Source organism: Gavia stellata, chromosome 6 (genome assembly GCF_030936135.1).
Source record: "Gavia stellata isolate bGavSte3 chromosome 6, bGavSte3.hap2, whole genome shotgun sequence".
Lineage (NCBI taxonomy): Eukaryota > Metazoa > Chordata > Aves > Gaviiformes > Gaviidae > Gavia > Gavia stellata.
The window spans coordinates 49673094-49697814 of record NC_082599.1 but is presented as its reverse complement, the minus strand read 5'-3'; the positions used below and the strand labels follow the sequence as shown (position 1 = coordinate 49697814).

General features: G+C 41.9%; 1 protein-coding gene across 2 annotated transcripts in view; it reads left to right on the top strand.

The window, feature by feature from the left end:
* Positions 1–17904: 17904 nt before the first annotated feature.
* The window catches only part of ULK4 (unc-51 like kinase 4), a 252655-nt gene continuing 245838 nt past the window's right edge, over positions 17905–24721 (top strand). For both annotated transcript variants that reach the window (XM_059818887.1, XM_059818886.1), the window contains exons 1-4: positions 17905–18057; positions 19262–19361; positions 22178–22317; positions 23683–23845. In XM_059818887.1, coding sequence (XP_059674870.1) covers positions 17920–18057; positions 19262–19361; positions 22178–22317; positions 23683–23845 — 541 coding nt within the window. In that variant the 5' untranslated portion in view covers positions 17905–17919. The remainder of the gene's footprint in view (positions 18058–19261; positions 19362–22177; positions 22318–23682; positions 23846–24721) is intronic.

Sequence of the window (24721 nt, the reverse complement as noted above, 5' to 3'; positions counted from 1 at the left end):
TGGGCATCTTGCTCAGGAAAGAGCACTCATGCAGTCTAAACTGAAAGTTAGTGTAATGAAAACATTCAAATTTATTCTTAAGTATATTCTCATCCTGTATCATAAAGGACAATGTCTGTGTATAGCCTAGGAACATCAACTACTCAGTATTTCTCTTTTCTGTTCATACAGGAGTCAAGAATATTCCATAAGCGCACAAGTATGCAGCAGGTTATTACCAGCGTCGGCATTAGCATCTCATCTACCAACACACAACTGGCATTGGTTATACCAGAGCTTAGAGTGCAGCAGCTTCAAAATCAGCTTATGCTCAGAGAAGACTTTCCCTCCTGACACCGAAGCCTCAGCCACGTACTCCTATTGCTTCCTTTGCCCCACTGCTAGCAGCTGCTCAGCTGCCCAGAGGACGGACAATCTGATTGAAAATTAACGTTAAAAACAGTTCTTGGCTAAGTCACGGAGTTGATTCCCAGAACCATAACACAGAAAGCAATAGAAGAGGGAATCCACAGCCAGGGGAAAATTTGCTCTGCTGGGCAGAAACATGCTCTTATGTCAAAACAAGCCAATAATGAAACTTTGCAAGAGCTTTTAAACCAAGCTCTTCTCACATTTCCTTCCTTCTTTCTATTCCTCTGACTGCTACAGTGTTCTGAACTTACGCTATAAATGCAAGCAAAAACAACAGGGCTGTAATATATATGAATCCATCGGAATACTTCACAAAAAAAACCCCACACCCATGCATACAAGGAAATATGACAATTAAAGAGTAGCAACATTATTTGGGTTTACAGCATCTAATGGACTGCAAGGTTAGACAATCCTGTCCAGAGAAGCTGTACAATAAGGCAAAGAATCGACTCCAGTACAGTCACTAACCGATTTAACTAAAGCAAATCTGCCAACATAATTGAATCTAAGAATTATCTCTGAGCTAATCTGTTTGTGCTATCAATAAGCCTCTTAGCTGGACAGCCATAAGCAGGATGACTATGTAGCATGACTTTCTGCACTGTAATCAATAGGCTCCAATAAAAAGTGAAATATTGATGAATCAAAGTTCAAATAAAGGGCAGTTATAGACAAAGAATATTAGCCGTGAACTCCTGAAATTTATTTAGGAGACATCACGTTGTTCACTACAAAGTAAAGTAAGAGTGCTTGTAAACTCACACAGCTATCTCAGTCAAACCACAGACTAAGCAGGAAGGCTTTGAATCAGACACCAAGTGGTATGTTGGAAAGCCGACTTTAACAGGAAGTTAATTCTCAAGATTCTTATCTCTCCCAGTAACACTGATCCCACAACTGAATCCACAAAACCGAGCCCTCCATACAAGTGCAGCATTCCAAGGAGGCAATGGCATTGCTCATGGAGTTTTAATAATACAAACGTGACTCAGAAACATACCTTCACAGCACAGGCACTGTAGATCACAAACCAGTTTTACAGTTCCAGCATTACACAGCTTCATACATTAAGTGAGCTGCCTAGAACTGAGATGCAATAGCTGTCATTCAGTAAGTAGAAAGCATTTCTCCTCTTCACTACATTTTTATGACGACTCTGAAAGCCACTCGGTGTACAGTAGCTACTGGAATCTGTTCCTTTTAATAGCCCTTATGCAACACATGAGTGACAATCCCAGTCACAGCAGAAACAAGGAACAATCACACAGGAAGATAGATGCCAGTATGCCTTTGGTCATTTTACATGCAACTTAAGTGTATTTATTCTTTAATCTTGATCTTGGTGGCATCACTAAGCTTCCTACAGAAGCATAACTGCAGTGTACATCTGGAGACGTGGATAGTTCAAATGAAATCAGAACCATTTATAACAGCCTGCCTATCAACAATAGTTCTCTAACCAACAGGCTAAAACACAGCTTCTAATTCCATATTCTAGTTATCAGGACTTCTCACATTATACAGTTCTGTTTGTTCTTGCATTGATACGGGAGTATCGTGAAATAAGCAGAGCGTGAAATCATGTGACAGTTTTGTGAGGGTTAAAATGGGGTCATTCAAAAAGTTACACTGATGAAGTAGCCAGCCTAATATGGGGGACTTACTAGAGGAGGCAACCATTTTTGCAAACAGAACAGTCATTATTGGGGCAGGGGGAGAACTATATGTTTCAAAATTTGAAACAAAGAACACACCGTTTTTTGCAAACTAACAAGAAACATTCCACCAACCTTGACTTGAATACCACTCATAAATGTACAAAATCCAGATGACACAAAACAAATGATGTCCCACAAATGCTACTTCTGATGCCAGTAGCAGGAGCACTAAACCACCCCAATTATGGAAATCAAGGAAAATTATTTTAAAGGCTTTGGAAAGAAATAGATTTCAAACAAAGAGAACTCATACACTGCCTTCCCCCTTATTATTTCCCCTCTCCCAAGGGAATTTTTAAGTAACAGGAAATTGTTAAGAAGAAAAATACGTATAGCTTTTAGAAAGGGTGAAAGGTTTGTTTTTAACTTCTTGCCTTTTGATATTGCAGATTTTGCCTCAATAGCACTCATTCTGAGAATTCTTTCTACTATTAGAAAAAAAAAATATCTTGCATTCAGCTTACTGGCTATCATAGCAGATACAGTGGGAAGTTTCAGCATTTTTCAGAGTACTAACTTCATATTTACACTGTGACAACAATAAGGAACAATAGTATTGATCAAGTGAACATTTAAAACAAAAATATTTAACATGCACTCATTTCTACAATACTAATCTCATTCTTCTATCCCAAAGTAGACTGGCTAGAACATTTCAAAACTCCAAAGAAAATCCTCAGAGGACATGGAAAGGTTAGGATCAAATTACTTCTACAAAAGCAGCTGGTAATCTGTCACAGGAGACAGAATGTGTGAAGCAGCAAGGAGCTCAGCTATGAGCTGCAGAAGAGAGGAACAGGAGTCCCAAACAGTTCCAGGCAAATCTTTTCCATCTGATCCTGCTCTCTGGTACACGCAAGTTCACTTACTCCCACCAACTCTCACCTATGTTCCACAAACTGATAGCGTGCCAAGTTAACATCCATTAATATACATGGCAAAACTTGCAGATCACATGCTGGTACTGCTTCATTAGTCAGGACTCTGGATTAAACTAGTCAGATGCTCAGAGGTTGCAGCAACAACTTCAGATTTCACTGAGGTTTTATGCATACACATATCAAACATGGAACACCACATACATAAGTGTATGTGCCTAATCACGTTAATGCTTCCTCAGCATACCCAGTGCTCTAGAACAGGCACCAAGCTCAGTTACAAACGACAAGATTTTTGTTTAGTTAGGGGTTTTTTTGCACTAGATCCAGAGAGACTCTACTTATTTCCACTACTGTCATCCACCATGCAGTTAAATTCACTGGCAAGCGGGAGTTCATTCATCCAACTGACAGAAACTTTTGTTTTACTTCAACAGAAATTTAAATTCTATCCACACATACAGCTGTCTGGTCTTCACTTAACTCACTAGCTCACATTAAAAGCTGAAAACTCTTGCCTTCCATTAGGATTTTTACCTTTCTGGTTTTCCCCCCTTATAATGATGCTCATTGAAAAACAGAGAAGTAAGAGCTATAATCTATAATCATGGCTTAATATAATTTTCTTCTGTGCTTCTAAAATGACTTTCTTATCTGTTGTCACCATAGGTTGCTCTGGCTCAATCAAAACAGGTTACAGCGCCTCAGAGAAGGCACAGCTTTGTCAATACGGTTCCTGGCCTGGGGGACAACGCTCCTTCCTCCAGGCTTCTTATGGAAGCTCCAGAAGAGCCCTACTAGGAACAACCACATTTAAACGCAGTTCAGTTCCAGCATGGTCAGAAGCCAGAGCATTATTTACAGTACATGAAACTGTATAATGCTCAGCAGTAAAGCATGCACATATGGCAAACTGGTCATCATCCCTGTTGTTTGTTTTGGTTTTGGTTTAGTTTGGTTTTTTGCTGTTGCTTTCCCGACTGCCATTATACCCACGATTTAATCTCGGTGGACTGAAAGGTTCAAATAAGGTTATAGATTGCAAGCCAGAGAAAAGTGTCCAGGCAGAAGACTTATCCCAAAGTCTGAGCAAGGGAGAAAAAGAAGCCTGGACTCCCACCCTTCAACAGATGCTCCATTTTTTGGATATTTCCTACCCTTCCCTAATTTTACGTGAAAATAAGCTCATCCAAACATTAAGTTCAAAATCATCAGCTACAAACCAAAGCTGACACTAAGATCTCAAACTTGCGAAAAACCATAATGGAATATTTTAGTCATTTTAATTAGAGGTATACCGCCAAAAGCTATCCATAATCCCTAACATTGAAGAAACCCAGTTAATATTCGTATGTCCCTCCCCAATGGCTATGAAAGCTATCTCTATAAGCGGGGGTCCTTCCAACTGACAACAGCAGCAGCTTACCGGTAAATAATTCACAGGCCAAATTTTGCAAGCGGTTCTTGACCTTCGGTAAACAATTACACCCAACTGCCTCTTTCCTTTAAGGGGGCGGAAGGGTCGAAAGAGCACGGGCACCAAAGCCACGGCGGTCCGCCCGCCCCCGAGCAAGCCGGCCGTGAAGGTCGCCCCGCCGCCCCCGGGCTGCCCGGGCCCGAGCGGGCGCAGCCGCTGCACCTTGCTCACCCACCCGTTTCGCTGCGCGGCGATCCAAGCAGGCCTCGCAACGCCACGGCACAGCCCCCAGACCCCCGCATCCCGCAGCCGCTCGCTCACCTACGGGCGAGCGGGGGCAAAGGCAGCCACGCCGGCCCCGCCGTCCCCGGCCGCGCCGCACGCCGAACCGTTACACGCCGAGCGGCACCTCTGCCCGCCCCGCGCACTCACCCCGCTCCGGGCCCCCCAGGCGCGCGCGCCGCCAACGGCAGCGGCGCGCGGGCGGCGGCGCCCCCGCGGGCCGGGGGAGCCTCGCTGCCGGCGGTGGCCACCTCCGGGCTGCTTCTCCCCTCACGGCTCGCCCTCGGCCCGCGCCGCCGAGGGGCCGCGGCGTGCGGCGCGGGCAGAGCGCTGGGGGTGCTGTGGCCGGCTGGCTGCTGCTGCTGCTGCTCCCTCCTCCTGCCAGCGCCTCAAGGGCCCTCCGACCCCGGTCTCTCCGCGCGGGCCGCCGCCGCTTCAGCTCCCCGCTCCTCAAACAGCACCCAGGGACCGCTGCGAACCCCTCCCGCCGGCCGGGCGGCAGCGCACGTGGGGCGGCTGCCGGCCGCTCTCCTCGGCCTCCGTCTGGCGCGGGGCTCCACCGCTCACCCTTACTCGCGCCGCCGGGCCGGGCCGGGCCGCGCGGCCTCCTCAGGAGGCGGGGCGGCGCGGACACCTAGGGGGCTGCGGCACTGTCCGCCGCCGGGGGGGCAGCAGGAAGGGGACTGCCGCCGGCGGCCACCTCGGAGGCCGCTGGCTCGGTAGTCGCAGCGCTCCCCGCCGACCCCCGGCGGCCATTACCTCATGGCCCAGCCCTGCCGCGGGGGAGGGGCTGCGCGTCGCTCGGCAACCGGCCCCCTGCCGCGGCCCGGGGCGGCGGGACGGGCTGCCCCGCGCCGGGGGCGCCGGGGCCGGGCCGGGGGGTTCTCCGCAGCGGGAGGCGTTTGTCGCTGCGCGGACCAGCCTGAAGGCGGCGGCGGGCAGCACTGCCCGCCACCGCTCCCCCGTGTCTCGGGCGCGGCGGGCCGCCCGCCTTAGAAGTAACTCACCGCTGCTTCGGGCAGAGCTGGCCGGGCTGCCCGCGGCCGGACGCTCCCCGGCCTTCGGCGCTGTGGCCGCGCGGGGCCCTCTCTGCAGAGCAGCCGGGGCGAGGGGTGCCGGGCCCGGGCCGCTCCGGGGCTCCCGCCGCCCCGACGCGGCTGCCTCCCACAGGACGTGAGCGGGCGGCTCACGGTTGGGGAGGGTGTAGCTGGGTCGGCAGTAGCTTGTCGAAGCGACCCGGGCCGGTGTGGGAGGCTGAGAGGGACCCGCGGCGGTGCGGGGAGGGCCTCGCCGGGCGGCAGGGGCCGGTCTGCCCGGCCCTTCCTCCCCCCGCCCCGGCCCACCGCGTCTCCCCGCGCGGCAGCGAGGCGCTCAGCTGCTCGCCGTGTGCCAGCCAAGGGGGCTGCGGTTTTGCCAAGTGCTGGGATTTCTTACGGCCACCTTGGCCGTCTCGCTTTTGAATGACCTGGGCTGGTACAGCCGGCTGACTACCGCGGCGACCTGTTCCTGGATTTGTCACGGTGCATGCGAGAGCGCTGCCGGCCTGAGCTGGGCAAAAAGGCTTGAACAAAACCCTGGCCAAGCACCCAGCCAGGCTGCCGGGACGCTGGTGGACAGAACAACCGACACGGGAGTAGGAGAGAGGATCGCAGTGGAAGTTAGACGTTCAAAATACGTGTTTCTTCAAGTTTGGTAGAGGAACGAAGGAGAAGAATCTTGCCCATGCCCTCCTGGAGGGGAAAGTTGCAGTATGAGTGCAAGACGTATTAGACACCAGAAAATCCCCAAAGGAAAAGACTTTTTATTAATGTCCCACCAACAGAGAAAAGCTTCAGTCCGGGTTCTTAATAAATCCAATTAAAAAAAAAAAAGAAAAAGAAAATGAAATCCAAAGGAAATACGACTTCTTATTTCTGCAGCTCACAAAACTATTTGTTGGAGGAGTGTTTGATTGGTTCTGTTTACCAGCAAGGGAAGAACAGAATTATGTCAAAGGTTACAGCTGGTAAGACAAAAAAGTTGCAGTTGCTGGTGACAGGATTCTCAAAGTGTGGAATGTGTGTTAACCTCGAGGGAGTGTAAATGGATTCAGGGTTTGACCCTGAATAACCCTTAAAAAGAAGTGCGCCAACCCTTCACAGATGCAAACGCAGAGAATCCCAGATGGGGATGTGCTTGGATGACAGAAAAGAGAGGAGAAATGTTACAAGGACACAGGCACCTGACGAACAGGCGTGTCTTTAGAGGAGATCCCCTGGAAGTGACTAAGGGTGCAGTTAGATGGGGCATGTGAGTCAACCTAAAAGCTTGCTGCTCTCCAGGCAATCCTGGGTTTTCCAGGGGCTGGCTCTGGTGCTTAGGATTCCTCAGTGAGTGACTCAGTTTAGTAACCTAACAGGACTAATTATATTTTTTCCCTTGTCAGTTTTCTGCCAGGTTAGTGAACTGTATCGATTCACCCTAAGGTCATAGAAGTATCAGAGCACAAAGGAAGAGTTGAAACCATTCTTCTGGGAGGAAGACGACCATCCCTTTGGTGACACTGCACTCTTAAATCATCTCGGTAGTCTCATCTAACTCCTCCTTAAACCAGAAACTTCATGTTACTGCTAGGAAGTCTAACACTTAGCTATCATTAAAAAGGTCGTTCCCTTCCACTTCTCACCCTCAGCTGAGTTCTCCCATTGCTTCCTTTGTGCCCAGTCTTGTATACGCATGACCCTGGGGCTAGCCAGTGAGCAAGCTAAATCAGGGGGCTTTAAAAAGGATAGTTTTCTGATTAATTCCTGAAACAGCTAGCAATGGAGTCAGATGAGTGACAGAGGTTGCACAAGAGAAGGAACAAGACTCTGCGGTTGCAAACAAGGGATCGAGCCTTTCAGCAGCAGCTCTGCACTTGTTATGATGTGTAACATAAGCCCAAGACAGCAGTGAGGAGGAGGGGTCTGTACAGTGAAGAAGAAGTGCTTTTGGGGAACAGAGTTTGCTCTGTGCTTTACAGAATGTCAATGAGAAGCAAAAAAAAAAAAAAAAAAAGCAAAGATAGGCTGGTAAGGGATAAAGAAAAAATAGCTTTCCTCAAAAACGGAGGAAGACACACAACAGAGGCATCTTGGAATCAGAGCCCAGGAAGAAAATCCAATGTTGAAAAAAACCGAAGGCAGAAATCATCTGCTGGCAGAAGGAAAACCAAGAAGTAGAAAAGTGAAGATTCACACCAACAACAGAGAGAAACAAGTCTGCATGATTGGAGACTTCTTGTTGAGAAGAACCAAGTGACCTGTCATGTCTGTAAGGAACAAGGATTATTTGAGATGTACTGCGGAGACTGAAAAGAGCCGTGTTAGAGTCAGCAGAAGTCCTTCACAGTGGGACAAATGGCAATGATATGCACTATTTATACACAAACACAGTGTGTTGGGAGTACATCAGGGGAGAGAATTTGGGACTATGGTATTGCCAGCCCCCTGCATGCAAGGGGCGTGCCTGTATGCTGGTCGTGGGTTACAGCAGCAGTTGTTTGGTGGTTGCTGCACCAAATCCTCCATATGATTTTTAGTTGCATGGTGCTATAGTGCACATAAGCATACTTGGTTGCATTGTTACTGCCATCTCAATTCATCCACCTAGTAATTCCAAAGCTGACAATTGATAAAGTAACCAGATATTTTTAAAAAGTGTCCTAGATTTCTTTGCTCTCTTTCTGTTTTCATTATTCTCTCCATTTCCTCTCTCTTCTTGATTATCACATGATATTTTACATTCATTCTCAATTTTGCTCAATTTTGATTACACCTCTAGAAGACACTTTTTATTTCCACCCTGCTAAAATAGAACACTTCTCAAATACACTTTTCAGTGAGCATGCTGTTGTTTTTCTTGCAAGTTCCTCACTTGCTGTCTCTAGAACTTACTTTATAGTCCCTGTAAAACAATCAAATAATACCATATTGCTTTAAAAGTATTTGAAAATTCAGTTTCAGAAATCTCTGGTTAGTTTGCCAGCTGAAGATCCCAATTGCAGCTGTGGTTGTAGAGTAGATTATTTTAATCTCAGAGAACAAGCTAATTCCAACGGGCATGAACAATGATCTGAGAAAAAAAATAACTAAAACATATCCCCCAAATGTGTTCCTGAATAGCTGTGTTGTGGATTTAAGAAGAAAGGAGTTGTGGTGTTTCCTCTTTTTGTTCTTCCTGCTGATACCTGGTGTTACTGGCCCTATTTCTCACACTTTTATATCAGCATGGACTAAGAAATGCTCTAAGTCCTTTAAAAGGATCTATGAAGTGTCTGCATGACGCTGCCTGTAGAACATCTTTTCTTGTTTAAATGGCGTTTTCTGTAAAGCTATTGTTGCTTTTACCTGAATATCAAAACACAGATTTTTGCAAGTTGCCTGACTGAGCATGTGAAAATCAAAAATGTGAGTACTTTTGATGGATTTTTCTGGGTTTTTTTGGTTGGTTGGTTGGTTTTTGTTTTACAACAAGGTATGCAATGTTGCCTTTGCTGGAAGAATCAAAGCAGCAGAAAAGCTTTTCTTGTATAGAGCTCTATGCTTCCTTCAGGTAGCATCAGTCAGCACCAATGCTTTCTCCTTCTTCAACTGCTTCTCTACTGGAAATTTCTTTCCTGTAAAGGGGCTGCATCTTTCAGGAGCAACACCAGCTTATGGCATTGGTCTGAAGTGTTATTGCAACTGTGACCGAAGGACAGCAGATGCATGTAACTTGAAAAAGAACACAAGCAAAATGAGAGGCTAAATCAAAGAAGTGAAAGTTTATGCACAAGCTAAAGCATAAACACAAGCAGAGGAGACAAATAAAATGAAGATAAAAGGTCTTAAGGAGAAAACTCATTAGAAATGTCCTGCATAGAGGATTATATATTATAATTATGGTAAAAAAGTGCATTATTGCAGAGCTTACAGTCCGAAAAAAAAAGAAGAAAGCAAACAGTGACTCAGAGGATGGGTTTTTGCACATATTTGACATTAATAAAGTGGAAGTTGGAAAAAATATTTTGTAAAGCTCAGATTAGCATTAGAAGTGAAGACAAGTACACAAACAAAGAGGAAATCAAATGCAAGATAGTGGGATAATGATAAATGTATCAGGCATGCATTTTGCAAGAAAAGGAAAAAAAAGTGCAATCAAGCAAAGCCAAATGAAAATTACACTGTGGAATGATGATAATACCATCAAGACATTGTGAATTCTAATCAGGATGCAAAGGATATCCTGAGTATACAGGCTGAATCTTCAGAATATGCAATATAAAAGCCATTGCTTCGTGCTGAAACAGTGAATTTGTATACTTGATAACAAAGCATTTGACTCTTGCTTAAGTCCAAACTGCTGAAAGTATTTGAAGAAAACAGGATGTCCTCCCAACATGTTATACCTAGAACAGATGAAAGTAATTCAACCAGTACAGCATCTGCTTTACACACTACCTATTGCATTAGAATAAGGAATAATACAAACACTGAAATACATAGAAAAAGAAAGCATCACTGATAATTTTACATAATCTCAGAATTACATAAGCAGCATGATAGTCACTGAAAAAGCAAGATTTTGACAAGGCCCATTCAGCCTTCCTGCGTAAGCAAGGCGGTCCTCTCATCATATTTTGGAAGCCAGCAGGTAGGCATCGGTGTTGAGAATGCTGTTAGTAGTGAACCTTGCAGCCTCACAGATCGGCATCAGAGCTGATGACACTTGGGAATGTGATATGAGGAATGCCTGGCAGAAACTGTGATAGTCCATAACAATTAACCCCATCTCATTAGCAGATAAAAGTCAATACAAACAACAAAAAAAGAGGAAGTTGGTTTTGACTTATATATGACAGCATCATATACAGAGCAGTTGCTGACTTCCCAGGGAACCCCAATGATTTTGGGAAGGTAAAAGTAGCTTGTAACATGCCAACCTTTAAAGGTGTTAACTCAGAGAGTATTAAAATTCGCAGATACCTTACCACATCTCTTTCAAATCTTAGACATATGCAAAGCACCGAGACCATAATGGAGGAAGAGGCAACACAAGCATGCTATACATGCAGTACTGGTGACCTTACAAGTTGATCCAGCGAGGCAAGATTTGGAGCCCTGTTCTTACAAAAGAAACCACTAGTAGTTTTTGCCTCACAGGTGAAACAAACACATGGGCAAGGACTGTTTTGCAATAATGTTTCCGCAGTGAAAAGGTCAACTCTATGATTGAGAAAATAAATTTCCAAACAGAAAAATCCCAGAAGCTACCAAAAGAATTTGAAAAATCATTGCTACTCCCAAAAATCAGCAGTGTACAATACTGTAACATTTGAATTTATTTAATGACTTTGAGAGGGACCAGTGAATACAGCAGCCTTGTACCAGAAAAACAAGGTGACTAAATCATGAGAATCTTAATGTTACCACAGAAATGCAGAAATAAAAAAAAACATACGAAGTTTCACTCAAACAATGAAATGTGCTAGTTTCAAGAAGATGTTGGAAAAGAATCTGAGAATAAAAAGCACAAGATAAAGATGTACTTACGTTCATGTCCATCGTTCTGCTGAAATGGTCAAAGACCAGAAAAGTGGCCCCATGTACCTCCCAGAAATGACAGAACTGTCAAGGCAAAAGGAACATAAAAATATTATATACGAGCAACTGAATCACCATACCCAGGACACTGAGAATAGCAACTCTCTTGAGAATAAGGTCAGTCTGGAATAGAAAGAAACACCATGTACTTGCAAGATGGGATAGAGCATGAGTAATCATGATAGCTGGGAGAAAACCTAGTACATATGGCAAAATAAAACAGAAGTGTATAGCATCTTCAACAGGCACTTGAGCAAACTAAAGAACAGATCTTCTTACAAAAGGAAAAAAACATGGAAACGTACCTTAGTATTATAGGCTACTAGTGAGACTTTTGGGAACCCCGCAAAATGTCAGAGGCTTCTGCAGTACCCATCGAGGGTAGAGCAGCAAAGTGTTTAAGCATTCCTGAACTATGTGGTTTCAATCACAAGATCTCAGTTTACCTTAAATTAGATCATATATTTATTTAAGAAGAATTTGATTACATCTGACCGTCCCATATAATAGCCAGGCAAATAACAAGGCCGAGTTTGCTGTACAGATTGCTAAGAGTATTGAAATGGTGCAAACAGCAGAGAGAATATTTTGCATTCCATTCTTGAATGTTGAAAATATTCCCACAGAAAAGTTTACTGCAGTTGAGTACAATGCTTGAAGTCATGTTCAGTAACAGACTAAAGGAGTAACAGATTAAAACTGTAAGAAAAAGGCCAAAGATCAGAGTCTTATAATTGCAGCCCCGATTTGTATTTGTATTTAGATTATTTCTTCAAGATGACTCTTGTACTGGAAGCAAGTGACATGTTTGAAGAGAGAATTCCCGATTCTTATACCAAATCAAAGGGAAAATTGCCCATCTGGAGTACATTGAAATTGTGTATCCAGATGGTGAGAAAGATACAGACATGTAATGAAGTGTGTATCAATAACCAAAAAGTGACACAGTTCCTAAGAGGTACTGGAAAAAAGAGGGCTATGAGTCAATGTGTCCCCCTGTGTCTGCTATTAATTACACTGAAAATTCTTCATCATGAAGACATTTAATTTGAAAAGCTATAAATCTCTGACTTATTTGATATTTAAGCATTTTTTGTGTTTCTCTCTGTACTTCGTAATGCTATTGCCACCATTATATGAAGAACTCAAAAGATTTTGTTAATGTTGAAGTTCATACCATCTCACTCCCCCAAAATGGAGTATTTACCCACTTTGCATAAAAACAATCCCTAACATGGACTAATTTAACAGAATGCTGTACATAGGACAAAACACTAGAAATTTGGAAGTAAAGGCAGTAACTTTATAGTTATTGTGGCTTAGTTTTGTCCTTTTAGGCAGAGACAACAAAATGAAGTGAATTTTCTAAGATCTGCCATCAAACTGCTGTCAGGACCAGTCTGCAATTGAGCTAATATTCTATTTCTTCTTCTTTGTATCGGTCACCCTCATCGGAGCCAAAGATGAAACAAACAGTTTTCTAAAATCTAAATAAATCCCTCTTCAAAGCATACATTTCTTGTGCTTACTAAAAGAAACTAGGTGGTCTACTTATGCATTCAGTTTATTTATATCCAGTCAACTGCTCATTTACATTAAAAAAGAAATGGAAAATTTAATTTGCTTGTGCAGTTTCAAAGCTGTAGCTTCATTGGTAATTACAGATCAGCCCTGTAATTGTTAAAAACATATGCTGCAAAATGGGACAGGATCTGAAATTGTTAAGAAGTGAGCAATTTTGCCATTCATATGCGCATGATATTTTTCAATGCTTATGAGTCCAGTCAATTTTACGCGCAATAAAATTCTGTGCAATAGGAATATATGCAATTCTACGCAATAAACCAGCAAAAATTATACCTGTGTGCAGCACTGGTCTCTTACCAGTTGTGTAGACTCGCTACCAAACCCCTCAATAGCTGAACTGTGACAAAGTGTTTGGCAAGCTGTGTAACTAATGAAGCTTGATTTCCTCCAGATTTGTGCTTTGTGTCTACAGCCTCTGCTGCCTGAGAAGGTGTGAAACAAAACTGCAGCGTTTCTTGCAGCTGACGCCTTTCTAACATCCCTCTCCCAAACAGAGTGGTTTGGATTTTTTTTCCTTTTTTTTTTCAGTATTAGGGGGGACTTAAATTCATACTGAAATCTTTCCTACAGTGGGGGTAAAAAACATCCCACCATCATACAGCCTAAACATACATTGAATCCTTCCTGTTAAGTGCCCTATTTATCAACTCTGGTTGACTCTGGGTTAGAAACTGTTAGGAGGTGAAGATGAAGGTGGGACAATAGACAAATCCTAAGTCTTCACAACTTGCCTCAGGAAGACAAACCAAATGTTGTTGTTTTGTCATGTAACATACAAGGATACTTACTTGACTTGTTCAGGGGCCTTAAAACCACCCGATGCCAGACCACCCTAGGATGAAAAATAATGCAAAAGCTCCACTTCACTGCTAAAAATGGAAACGACTTGTTTCAAGGGCTAAATTTTGTCATAGCAAAGTGCTCCCCAATGAAGAGGTTACAGATCGCCGTGAAGGACCGACGACGCTGCCCGATGCTAGACCTATGCAGGTTTAATGAAAAAGCCCCACCGGCCCAGACTCAGAGCGGCGGGGCTCCGCTGGAGCCCCTCTCAGCACGCGGGCCGTCCTGAGGGACAGCCCCGTCCCGCCGCCGCGCCTCAGCCTCCCCCACCGTTAGCCCGGCACGGGCGGTGCCCTGACAACCGGGCGGCTGCGCCCCTGACGCCCCGCCCTCTCAGGCACGTGCTGCCCCCTCCGCCCCCACCCCAGCGAGGCACCGCCACCTCTCGTCGCGACCGCGCCCCGCAACATCCGGGAACTCCCCTCCGGCCCAGGCCCAATGGATCCGCTCTGACGTAGCCGCCTTCTGGCCCAATGGCGGCTCCGCTCTGTTTCCGGCGTCTGACTCCGTCTCCTGGATACTGGCGCGGGGTGGCAACCATCCGAGCGGTGCGCGGGGGGGAGAGGGGACAGACCCGCCTGAGATCCGGCGGTGTGTTCTTGCTAAAGTAAGGGGGAAAAGACCAGTTCCCGGAGTCGCTCTGTCTGTTGTGCCGATGCCGCTCCTGCTGGCTGTATTTTGTGGCGTGCAGGAAGGAGTTTCCCATCGGGACACTTCCAAATCCCTCCTCCCTCCCACTGGGGCATGGGAGACTCCGGCTCGGGGGCGGGGCTCCGCCGATGTCGGTTGATGGCGGCGGCGCGGCGATAGTAACTCTGCCTCCTTGCCTCCCCCCCGCCTCACAGGTACAGCTGTCGCTCCCCATCTGCCCCCCCCTCCCCGTTCCCGCTGATGGCTAACAGCGAGCAGCTGGCGGGGCGCGCACGTGCCTAACTGTCCCCGGCGGCGCGCGAGGCGGGGCCCCCCTGTGGGGGGCACGCGCAGGTGCCGGCAGTCGCCCGCCCCCGCCCCCTGAGCGCCCTCCCGCTCCCGCCCTGGTCACGTACCCGCGGTAGTCCTTAGCTCCGAATGCAGGTTCGGACCGGGGGGGGGGGGCGCTGGTGTGGTGTGTCCCCCAACTCCCTCTGGGACCCCAACTGAAGGCCTCCTTGAGGGGCAGGAGACCCGCCGGGGGATGGCCTGCCTTATGGCACCTCGCCTCTGCTGCAGGTGGGCCAGGAGGCTGCTGTGTCCGGGGGTTGCCGCCCAGCCCAGCCCAGCCCAGCCCAGCGCCTCAGGCCTGCTGAGGTGGCCGCTCTTGACAGAGCTTTGGCTGCAGGAGGTCTCAGGTCCTGCACGTGCTGCTCTGTTCAGAGTGTTCTGGCCGTTCTCTCGCCAAGAGAAGGAAGAAGTGCTGGAACCATGTCTCCTTGGTGTTGTGGTCCTGCATCCTGCCCAGAGCAAACGCAGTTCCCTTGGCATCTGGAGTCTGCTGCTTTGGGTGCTTCTGTGGTTTCAGACCTGTTTCATTACAGTGGTGGTGTGGCAGGCTTCCACAGCAACCATCTCATCTTGAGATACTTATTTTCACTTTTTGTGTCACTTTACTGGGTCTCTTTGCACTTTATTTCAAAACCAATGAATGTACTCCAGCTGTTGAAAGTCTGTCTCATGGGTCATGCTCTGTTGATTTGTGTACTGAAATGATGGCATAGCCATTACTGTTCCAATGTAGGGATGCAAGACTGGATGCTTCTCTTTTCCCTATAGCCTCTTGCAGAGCAGCTAATGGAGACCTTATTTCCAAGTACTGCCAGCTGTGAGGTAGTAACGAAGGCTTCCCGGTCCTGTGACCATGACCACTCTGTCCCAATGTGCATTTGCATGTCATTGGTCTTGCTTTTGTCAGATAACCAGATATTTCTGTACTTGTCATTGAGCCTGGCAGACATTTGTATGGTTTATTGCATGAGTGGATGATAATGGCTTTCATGTGACCAACATGAATATACCTTCCATTCGTCTAACGAGCATATGCTTCAGTCCTGTGATGAGAAGCACATGTCAGGTTTGAAGTATTCTTGGGAAAGAAGGGCAGGGAAGGAGCTGCAGTCATGTAAATTTTGGGGATGGGCTGTGGGTTGACAATCTCTCTTGCTGGATGCATTTCTATGGCATTGCTTTTCTGGAATCTTTGTGTACTAGGGGATAGCATTATGGGTTTTTTGGTCGTCTTTTAAGCTGTCCAGAAAGAAAACATAAAGAACGTTGTAACGATCTGCATGAATCAGAGAAGAGAGGTAGGGAAATGAAGACCACCATCTGTTCTGATGCTATATCTTTGTGCAAACTGATCGTTGTATCATTACCTTGTTCTCATAGATAACTATAGAAAAAAAGGTCTTCCTTCCTATGTTACACTGTCTGTACCTAGCTTTTTGCTTAGTGTTAAGTAAAATTGAACTAATTTACAGCATTAATCTCAAGGCCTTTGGAATTGTAATGGTGAGATTCTTTCCTATTTCGGGAAGAAAACTTCTGTCTTGCATCTTTGGTAAAGGAAATCCTGGAACCATGAGGTTCCTATGTATGTTGTAAAATCTGGATCATCCAAGTCATATTGTGGCACCTGGCTGATGTTCTGGCAAGAACCAGTATTTTAGTGACAGATACTTTTTACTGGTGCTGCTCAATGTTTCTTTGTATTTTCACTTGAAGTCCTCTCTGAAAACTTGGGAATTCTCTGGTCTTCATTTAGGTCTTTCATTTGTCACTCTGGGAGTTTTGTGTCTCATAAAAGAGTTAAAGTGAAATTGAGTTTGTGGTTAGTGATTAGGTATTTGGCAGCTGTACTGTGTAAGCAGCCCTTCCTCTCCATCCTTGCTGATCATTCCTGTTGCTGCACCACCCTCTCCAGTATGCTGCTTTTCTATGGTTTTAGGATAACTACATTGAGAAGTGGACTTGTTGAAGAAAAAACAACAGTTTTATAAACAAAATGGAAGAAGTCATGTAGACATGAGAAAGTTCCAAGCCATTTGGAGTTGCTCTAATTAAATTGGTAGTTGGAAGAACTGGGCATTGAATGTGAAGCTGTCCTGGAGCTGGAAGAACTTACTACAAGGTGGTCACTGAGGACTAGTTAGCAATATACTCTGTTTCTGAAATATGCCGATATTGGGATTCTGCGTCTCTCTGCTCTTAACCCAGCAGACTAGCCGAGGAGCAGGATGGAGAGCTGATGCGGAACTCTTACTTTATGTATTACAGTTCCTTCAATATTTTGCTGTCAGTTCTCCCATTGCTCCAAGATTCTCAGAGGAAATAGTTATGGAACAAGAGAATTAACCAGACTTTTATGAAAAGCATCTACCAATTTAAATATACAAATGCCACTTGCTGGGTTTGCAACAAATGACAAATATTTCATTTGTTTCAGTCTGTAAATTAAAGCATATAAAATTATTGAGACAAAAATGATAGTTACAAATATAAATTAAATTCCTGTGTAACTGTCCGATTCCCACAATGCAACATTTGCCAACAAATTTACACAGCTTTTATCTGCAAGGAATTGTTTCTAGCCATGAAAAATTCTTAAGAGTCCTATAGCTGGTAAAGGTACATTCAGCTTACCATTGGTAGGAACACTAATATTCACCAAGTTGTGTGTTTTTTCAATTATGGTGATAAAATCAGTTATTTGGGAGGTTTAAATTACATTGTGAAAAGTTGCAGAGGCATATTTGCCTGAAGTGCCCTTGGGCAGAAACATCAATCTTATTTGGCAAGGCTTTTAGTATAGAATATTTTTATTTGGACAGCAGTTTTATGTAGAACACACAATTTTAAGTTTGGTGGTACGATTTTTATTTACAGATAAAATATTGAGAATTTGTAGCTACTGGCCCATCTGTAACTTTTTGAATGTGTTAAGAGCTTTGGAAGTGGAAAATTCTATCATCTCTTCAAAATTTTGGTCACATTTCCTGAGAGGAGGCCTTCTGCAAATTAATTATGTTTGATCTTGCTGGAGGTATATAATTTCTATTTTTAAGAATTGGGAGGGTAAGTACTATACATCAGTGACTGTTACAATTTGAGTTCTCCTCCCTCCCTTCACTCCTTCTTTAAAGGTTTATTTGTTTAGGAGACTAATACCATGTTTCCAATCCATTGCCTGTAAAGCATCCTTAAGTATGGAGAACTTCATCCTGTATGAAGAGATCGGAAGAGGAAATAAGACAGTTGTTTATAAAGGAAGAAGAAAGGGGACAATTAATTTTGTTGCCATTCTTTGCACTGATAAATGCAAAAGAGCTGAAGTAACAAACTGGGTAAGTAATGTTTTTTTCCTGCTAAATCTGGGGAAATATATAGTTTACAAAATCCTTGTAGCACAGGTAATATAAAAGAAAAATACCATGTGCTTCTTTACGGGGAGTTTGTCACAATTTAGATCAGCTTCTTAAGATTTTAAAATCTTATACTTTAAAAAGAGTCTTATTTTAATGCATTTTTTTCTGCATCTGATTTTATTGTTGTTTAAATCACATTAATAAACCCATGTTTACAGGCTTACTGTTTCTGTGATGTGTCAGAGAACTTGTAAAAACTGTTACTTGCGTGTAGTGGTTTGCTTTATTTTGTTACCAGTTGTGCAAATTCAGTGGTAGTAATACCTTCCACTTAATAAACAATTTTTTACTTACCAAGAAGAAATTATTTTTGATGAAGGAATAACATTTAAGGTAAATCATTCTGATTTGTAAAAGCTTGGCAAAGTTTTAAACGTGGAATACTTTCTGGAAAAGAAACTGTAACTGATACAGTTAGACATTTCAAGTATTTTATTTTTCTAGTTGATAAATTATGTTTCATATTCCCTCTCATTTTTTCCATGATAATTTATTGGGTGATTAACGGATCTGCTCAATTTAAACATTTTTTTTCTTAGAAGTGTATTCCTCTTAGGAAGCCCTTAGGGGTACCTTACATACCACTCTGACAAGATACAGAGGCTTCTGTAGAGATTAGGCCATGTAGGTGACATAGAAATAAAGATTTCCAGGGACCCTTGAATGATTGATCTTGCCTGATAAGATTAAGAATGATGGAAAAATTTCTTTTTATTTCCTCTTACTGTGTTCACCAAATGGTCTCACACTTGTTATCTCATTGAAAAGAAAGTAGGAATGCAAGTTTGACTCCAAATCCTGATTTACAGTTTGTTGTTGTTTTAGTGATGCTGGAAGGTTAAATAGTCCTTATAATTTTGGGTTGGGGAACTTCCTATTTTTTTTTTCCTATATTTTTAAAAACAGGTGAGTTGGGCAAGGTCTGCGAGGAAAGTTATCTTTCCTCAACATAGATGTAAAACTAAAATATTTGAATTGGAGAATAATTTTAGTGCACTGGAAAAGGTAAGAGAACAAGTAGTTGATCTAGAGTAAAGTTGTATTGTCTCCCTCCCCCTTAAGTCCATATACGTAGCTTTTTTGCTTCCCCCCCCAGTTAAGTATGTTCAAAACTTTGTTTTAGGTTCGTCTGACTCATGAAATCAGACACAAGAATATAGTGACATTTCATGAATGGTATGAAACAAGCAACCATCTCTGGCTTGTAGTGGAATTATGCACAGGTAAGATAGTCTTAAAAGGTAAAAATTTATGGAGTGAGTATTTGTAAGAGATTTCTTATAACAGTTTCTCCACAACAAATACTTAGATCTTTGAAAAAGCTTAATAATTGTCAGATTATTAACTAGAGAATCCTATTTATATATAAAAAATGGTTTTGCTTTTGGAAACATTTTTAGAAATCATTTGATGTCATATTTCTCTTCTGCTTCACTGTATATGTATGTTAAATGTTAATTGATCTGACATAATGCTGGTTTTTAAGAGCTGAAGAGGTAGGGCTAATCGGGGGAACTTAAAAACAAATTGTGAATAGTTGGAGGGTAGCTAAATAAAAATTACTTGAAGTTAATAAAAATTACTTGAGGACTGGCAGCTTTGACTTTCTTTTTTCATTTTATAGCACACAATAATAAAGAGAGCAAGGAGCAAATCAAGTTACAGTGTACAAATGCCTTAATATTGTTCAAACAAATTTTTTAATCAAAGGGCAATTTTGTAGCTAATAGTAAATTATGTAAGTTTTCTTCCTGTTCAGTAGAAGTATTTTGACTTTTCTGTTAAGACGTTAATTTCAGAGCTCTCAGAACCCAAAACTGCATGAAGTGATTCACTGAGTTTTGATAAGTTCTCATCAATCTATTAAAGAAATCTTTTAAAGCTTTCTCTAATTGTGATGACTGCATGTTTTAAACTCCAGATAGCGTGCTTTACTCCACATGGGAAGAAAAGAAGGTCAATTAGGCAAATGATTCATGTTAAGATTTTGGTATCTGGAGTTTGTTTCGTAATAAAAGTCCATGTTACACACAGCCTTTCTTTCTATCCAGAATTCTGTTTCCAAAATTACTGAAGAAGAGAAGCTACAAGTTCTGAAAAAAAAAAAAAAAAAAAAAAAAACCAACCCCAAACCAAAAACCCACAGGTCATTCTTTCAATGATTAAAAGTGAAGTTAATGGCTCATACAGAGGCTCTGGTCTATTTCCTTAGTCTAACTTATGCGCACATATGTAAGTCATTAGACAGGCAGCCTTTTATTAAGTACAGTCTGAACAATTTTCATATATTTTTACCTTGCAGTATTGCAGTTTGCTGCAAGGAGAGTGTCTTGAAGCAAACTTACTTATAAATAGAATAAGACATGGACTTCTTAATAATTTTGTAGAGCCTTGAAAACTGCTTTTGAAATATGGAACATCTCTCTCACTTGTCTCAAGGTGACAACGTGAGTTTCTGTTTTCAAATGCAGCATACTTCTGTGTTGCTGGTTTCACTGTTTTTTTTTTTTTCCCTTTGTGTATTTGGCCATATTATGGAGTTATTCTATATGTAGTCCTCTAAATTACATTATAAAAATCAGTAATTAAACATGATGGAAAATTCTTTACTGTAGCTATGTAATATGGGCTTGGTTTTAAGGGAATGACTGATTTACTAAACAGCATAAAAAAGGCTTAGAAAAAAAATAATTTTAAGATTCAGCAGTGTTGAATAATTTGAGGAATACTGTGGTGACAGATGTTTTAGTCTTACTATTCTCTGAAAGAAATTACTGAGCAAAGGGGAAAAAAGCTCAGGAAAATCTATTATGTGATTTGGAATAAAAGATCTGTATCCTTTTCCATGAAAAGCTCTCCTAATCCCTGTTTTCATTCAGGGACTTAAATGTGTGTCTTTTTTTTTTTTTTTTTTTAAATCTGCAGGATTTGGGTAAAATATAAATAATAGATAACCTGGGAAACCCATAGGTAATTCACAAATACAAGCTGTAGTCTCAGGGTAAGAGGTTTGGTGCAGGAGTAGTAAAGGACCAAATGAGGTTGAGGAAAGAGATTTTGGGAGAGATGGGAATGTGGAATTTAGCATGGGAGACTGGAATGGGAAGGAGGAGGATGACTGTTTGAGCAATGAGTTTGCGGGAAATGAGATTAGGAGAAGTCCAAGCCCTATGAACAGTTAGGACTGGAATGGCTCAAATGGGATGAGTCTGACACACCTGAGAATCAGTGGGATATGAGGAAGTAGGTGATAGGGAAAGAAAAGAGGTTTTTGCAAGGAGAGAGAAACAGTAACAATCAGTGGGGGAAAGCATAGAGGGTGAATGTGAAGCCCAGGGAAGGACACAGGTGATAAAGGATATATGTGAGGGATAATTAGAAGGCTTTGTAGGTGTAATCTGATCAGAAAAAGAGGAAGGATTTGTTGGAATGTAGCGGAGAAGGAGAATGGTGATTTTGGAAGGACAGAGAAAGGTCTCATGTTAGGATGAGAAGTCCAGAAAGATACGAGTAGGACTTGCTGGGTCAGGAAACTGGGATTTGTGTGAGAAACCTGGAAAGTGAAAGTTTAGTCCTGGGTATTTTTGTTGTCATTAGCTTTAGCATTTGTTCACAGAAGTTGATAGCCTGCTCTTGGTATTGTTTATTCTTTTAATTTATGCAACAGGGATCTGGCTAAGGAATTTGAATAAACCCATTGGGTACTATTACATTGTGATGTGACACAGTTTCTGGGTTTCTTTTTTTCCATTCTGTTTCCTTTGTAAAATAAATCAATATTAAAGTAACTTTGAAGTCATGCACTCAATTTAATTGTAGTCAAAATTAAGATTTTTGTCACAGTATTGGAAATAGATTTTTTTTTTCTGTACATCTTGGATTTTGTAACTATTGGATAATATCAATAAATATTTTTAGTGTCTACTGATAATGGTTTTTGCTTGACATCTTTTGAAGAAGCTTATATAATGTCCTTGGGAATGATTTGTATGGCATCTTCTTTATATGCACTTGCTCACTATGTGTAAACATATTTCAGGTGGTTCTCTAGAATCTCTTATCGCTCAAGATGAACATCTACCTGAAGATGTAGTGAGAGAATTTGGTGTTGATTTAATTACTGGTTTATACCATATTCATAAGCTTGGAATTATCTTTTGTGAACTGACGCCTGGAAAGGTAAGAAGGAGTATTATTTGTAGGGGACACTGCATGTTACTTTGTATGCCATCAGCATTTAATTCATTATTTCTATTTTACCCTTTGGAAGAGGCTCACCGCAGGTTGGAGCTTTATAATATATGTGAAGACAATGAGAGACAAGTCTATAGCTTGAATATTTTATGATCTAATTGATTTCTTTCCCTGTTGTATATTTGATATAATGTGATAGATTCTCTTTGATTTGGTGTACTGGCTTGAATTAATGATGTGTTTTAGTTCTCTGTTCTCAGACATATAATTTTGTTATTACACCTATTCTGTCATGCTGCAGAATATTTTGAAGTCATAGAAAATGCTAATGAGGGAATATAGTTAACTAAACTTTCTTTATTAATAACCTTCTCTATTGTTTCCAAATGCCATTTAAATTATCATCTTACTCTTGCATAAAACTACAAATCTTTTATGTAGTTTCTGATTTTGTGTATGTGTGTGGAATTTATGTATAGTTTTGTCAAAGTCCATGTTTGTTTCTAATTTATGTAGTAACCCAAATATAACTGTAACCAAACAATTCTTGCTTAACAGTACTTGGTTTTGATCTTGATCTATAAATGATCAAGTTGCCCTTCTCTGAATTTTCTGTAAAGTCTTGCACAATTATAGTCAGTTTCAGTCATTTGTGGGTCCAAAAGCACTAAAAAAATATATGAAAAAGCATAATGGAGATGCCTCTGTATTCTTCTGAAGAAGAATGTTGCTGTAAAGTACTCTGAACACAAAATACAAAGTACTAAAGTAAGACTGCTTTTATTTTATTCCCCTCCCCGCGCCCCCCTGCCCCCCCCCCCCCCCGACTGAACAGGCTATTTCTCCAAACAGTATTTTTGGAATTATGAAGCTTTTACTTACGAGAATAAGCAGTGACTGCATAGAGAAAACACTCATCATCATTGGACAAAATCTTTGGAATTTTCTGCTAAATAAACTTAGAGTCACTTTTTTTCCTCAAATGAAGCAATGTTTCTTTTTACTGCACTTCTATTTTCCTATACAGTTTTACTTTACTTTTGCTTTCTTTTCTGTAGTAACATTGTTGTTGATTTAGATCTAATAATGAGTAAATAAAAGCTTACTTTTAAGGGTTATGTTGTGAGAGTCTGTAATTTTTTGGTTATAAGAAAAAAGACAGTATTGGTGTTGACTTAAACTTTTTTCAGTGTTTTCAGTTATAGTAATCATCTCTATGTGCTTAAATGGTTTGAGATTGTGGTTTGTTTTTTTTAAAAATAAATTATTTTATACTTTGTGTTGGAAATTTCAGCAGTCATCAGTTTTAGTATATGATACTTGTGTGTTGGATTATGTTTATTCTTCTAGATTCTGCTGGAAGGGCCTGGCACTTTGAAATTCAATAATTTTTGCTTGGCTAAAGTGGATGGTGAAAACTTGGAAGAATTTTTTGCTTTAGTTGGAACTGAAGAAGGCGAAGGAGATGTCAGTGAAAGCACTCCACAAAGATACCCGAAAGACAGATTTCGAGGTATGATGTTTTTACTAGCCAAAATTAACTTATACCAAAGAGGCAGAATGAAAGTTGGAAAAAGCCTTTGTTTGAAGTAATTTGGAGAGAACACCTTGAAATAAAATAGTTGTTTATTGTTCTGTTGGGGCTGACTAAATTTCTAGAGAAACTGAATAATTGATCTGTTGTGTTATCATTTGTAAAGATTAATGTGTTTGCCTGTATCTTTGCAACGGAAAGCGTGAGCTGTACATTTTCTGTAAGGAGGTTTTACATATCCTGCGTATGGGGAATTTTTTAAGTAAGCTCAAAACCAAAATTTAGCTCTTAAGGAAGATTGCTCAGAGAGATTGTAATTTACAGAGGGAACAACACCTGCAAGTGAGTAGGAAGAAAAGAAACTGTATTTACCAGTATATGGTAAAGTTTCACAAAGCCAGCTTATCTAAGAGCTGGAAAAAATATACTTCTGTCTGTCATAAAATGTATGACATATTAACAATTCCTGACCTTTCCTCCTTTTTGTAAATAGACTTCAGGTTATTTTTGGATCGAAGCTCATATGCAGGTGATTATAGACTGTAGAATACTTGTATAACAAATTTTCAACATAACATAACTGGAGGTGGCTTATTTTAAATTTCTTTTGGGAGCTTGACATCAGATCCCTCCAGTACAGTTTAAAGTGCAAACTGTCTGTCTATCCTGAGCATGTTTTCATTATTTTATAAACTGTTCTTGATTTTTTTTTTTCTTTGTAGGAGAAAAAAAGCCAAATTTCAAGAAGTAAAAAAAAAAACAAACCCCCAAAAACAACAAACCCCACAACAAACACTCCCCCCCCCCCCATTTGAGTATATGAATGAGATTTGAAATGTTTCAAGGTAGCTAATT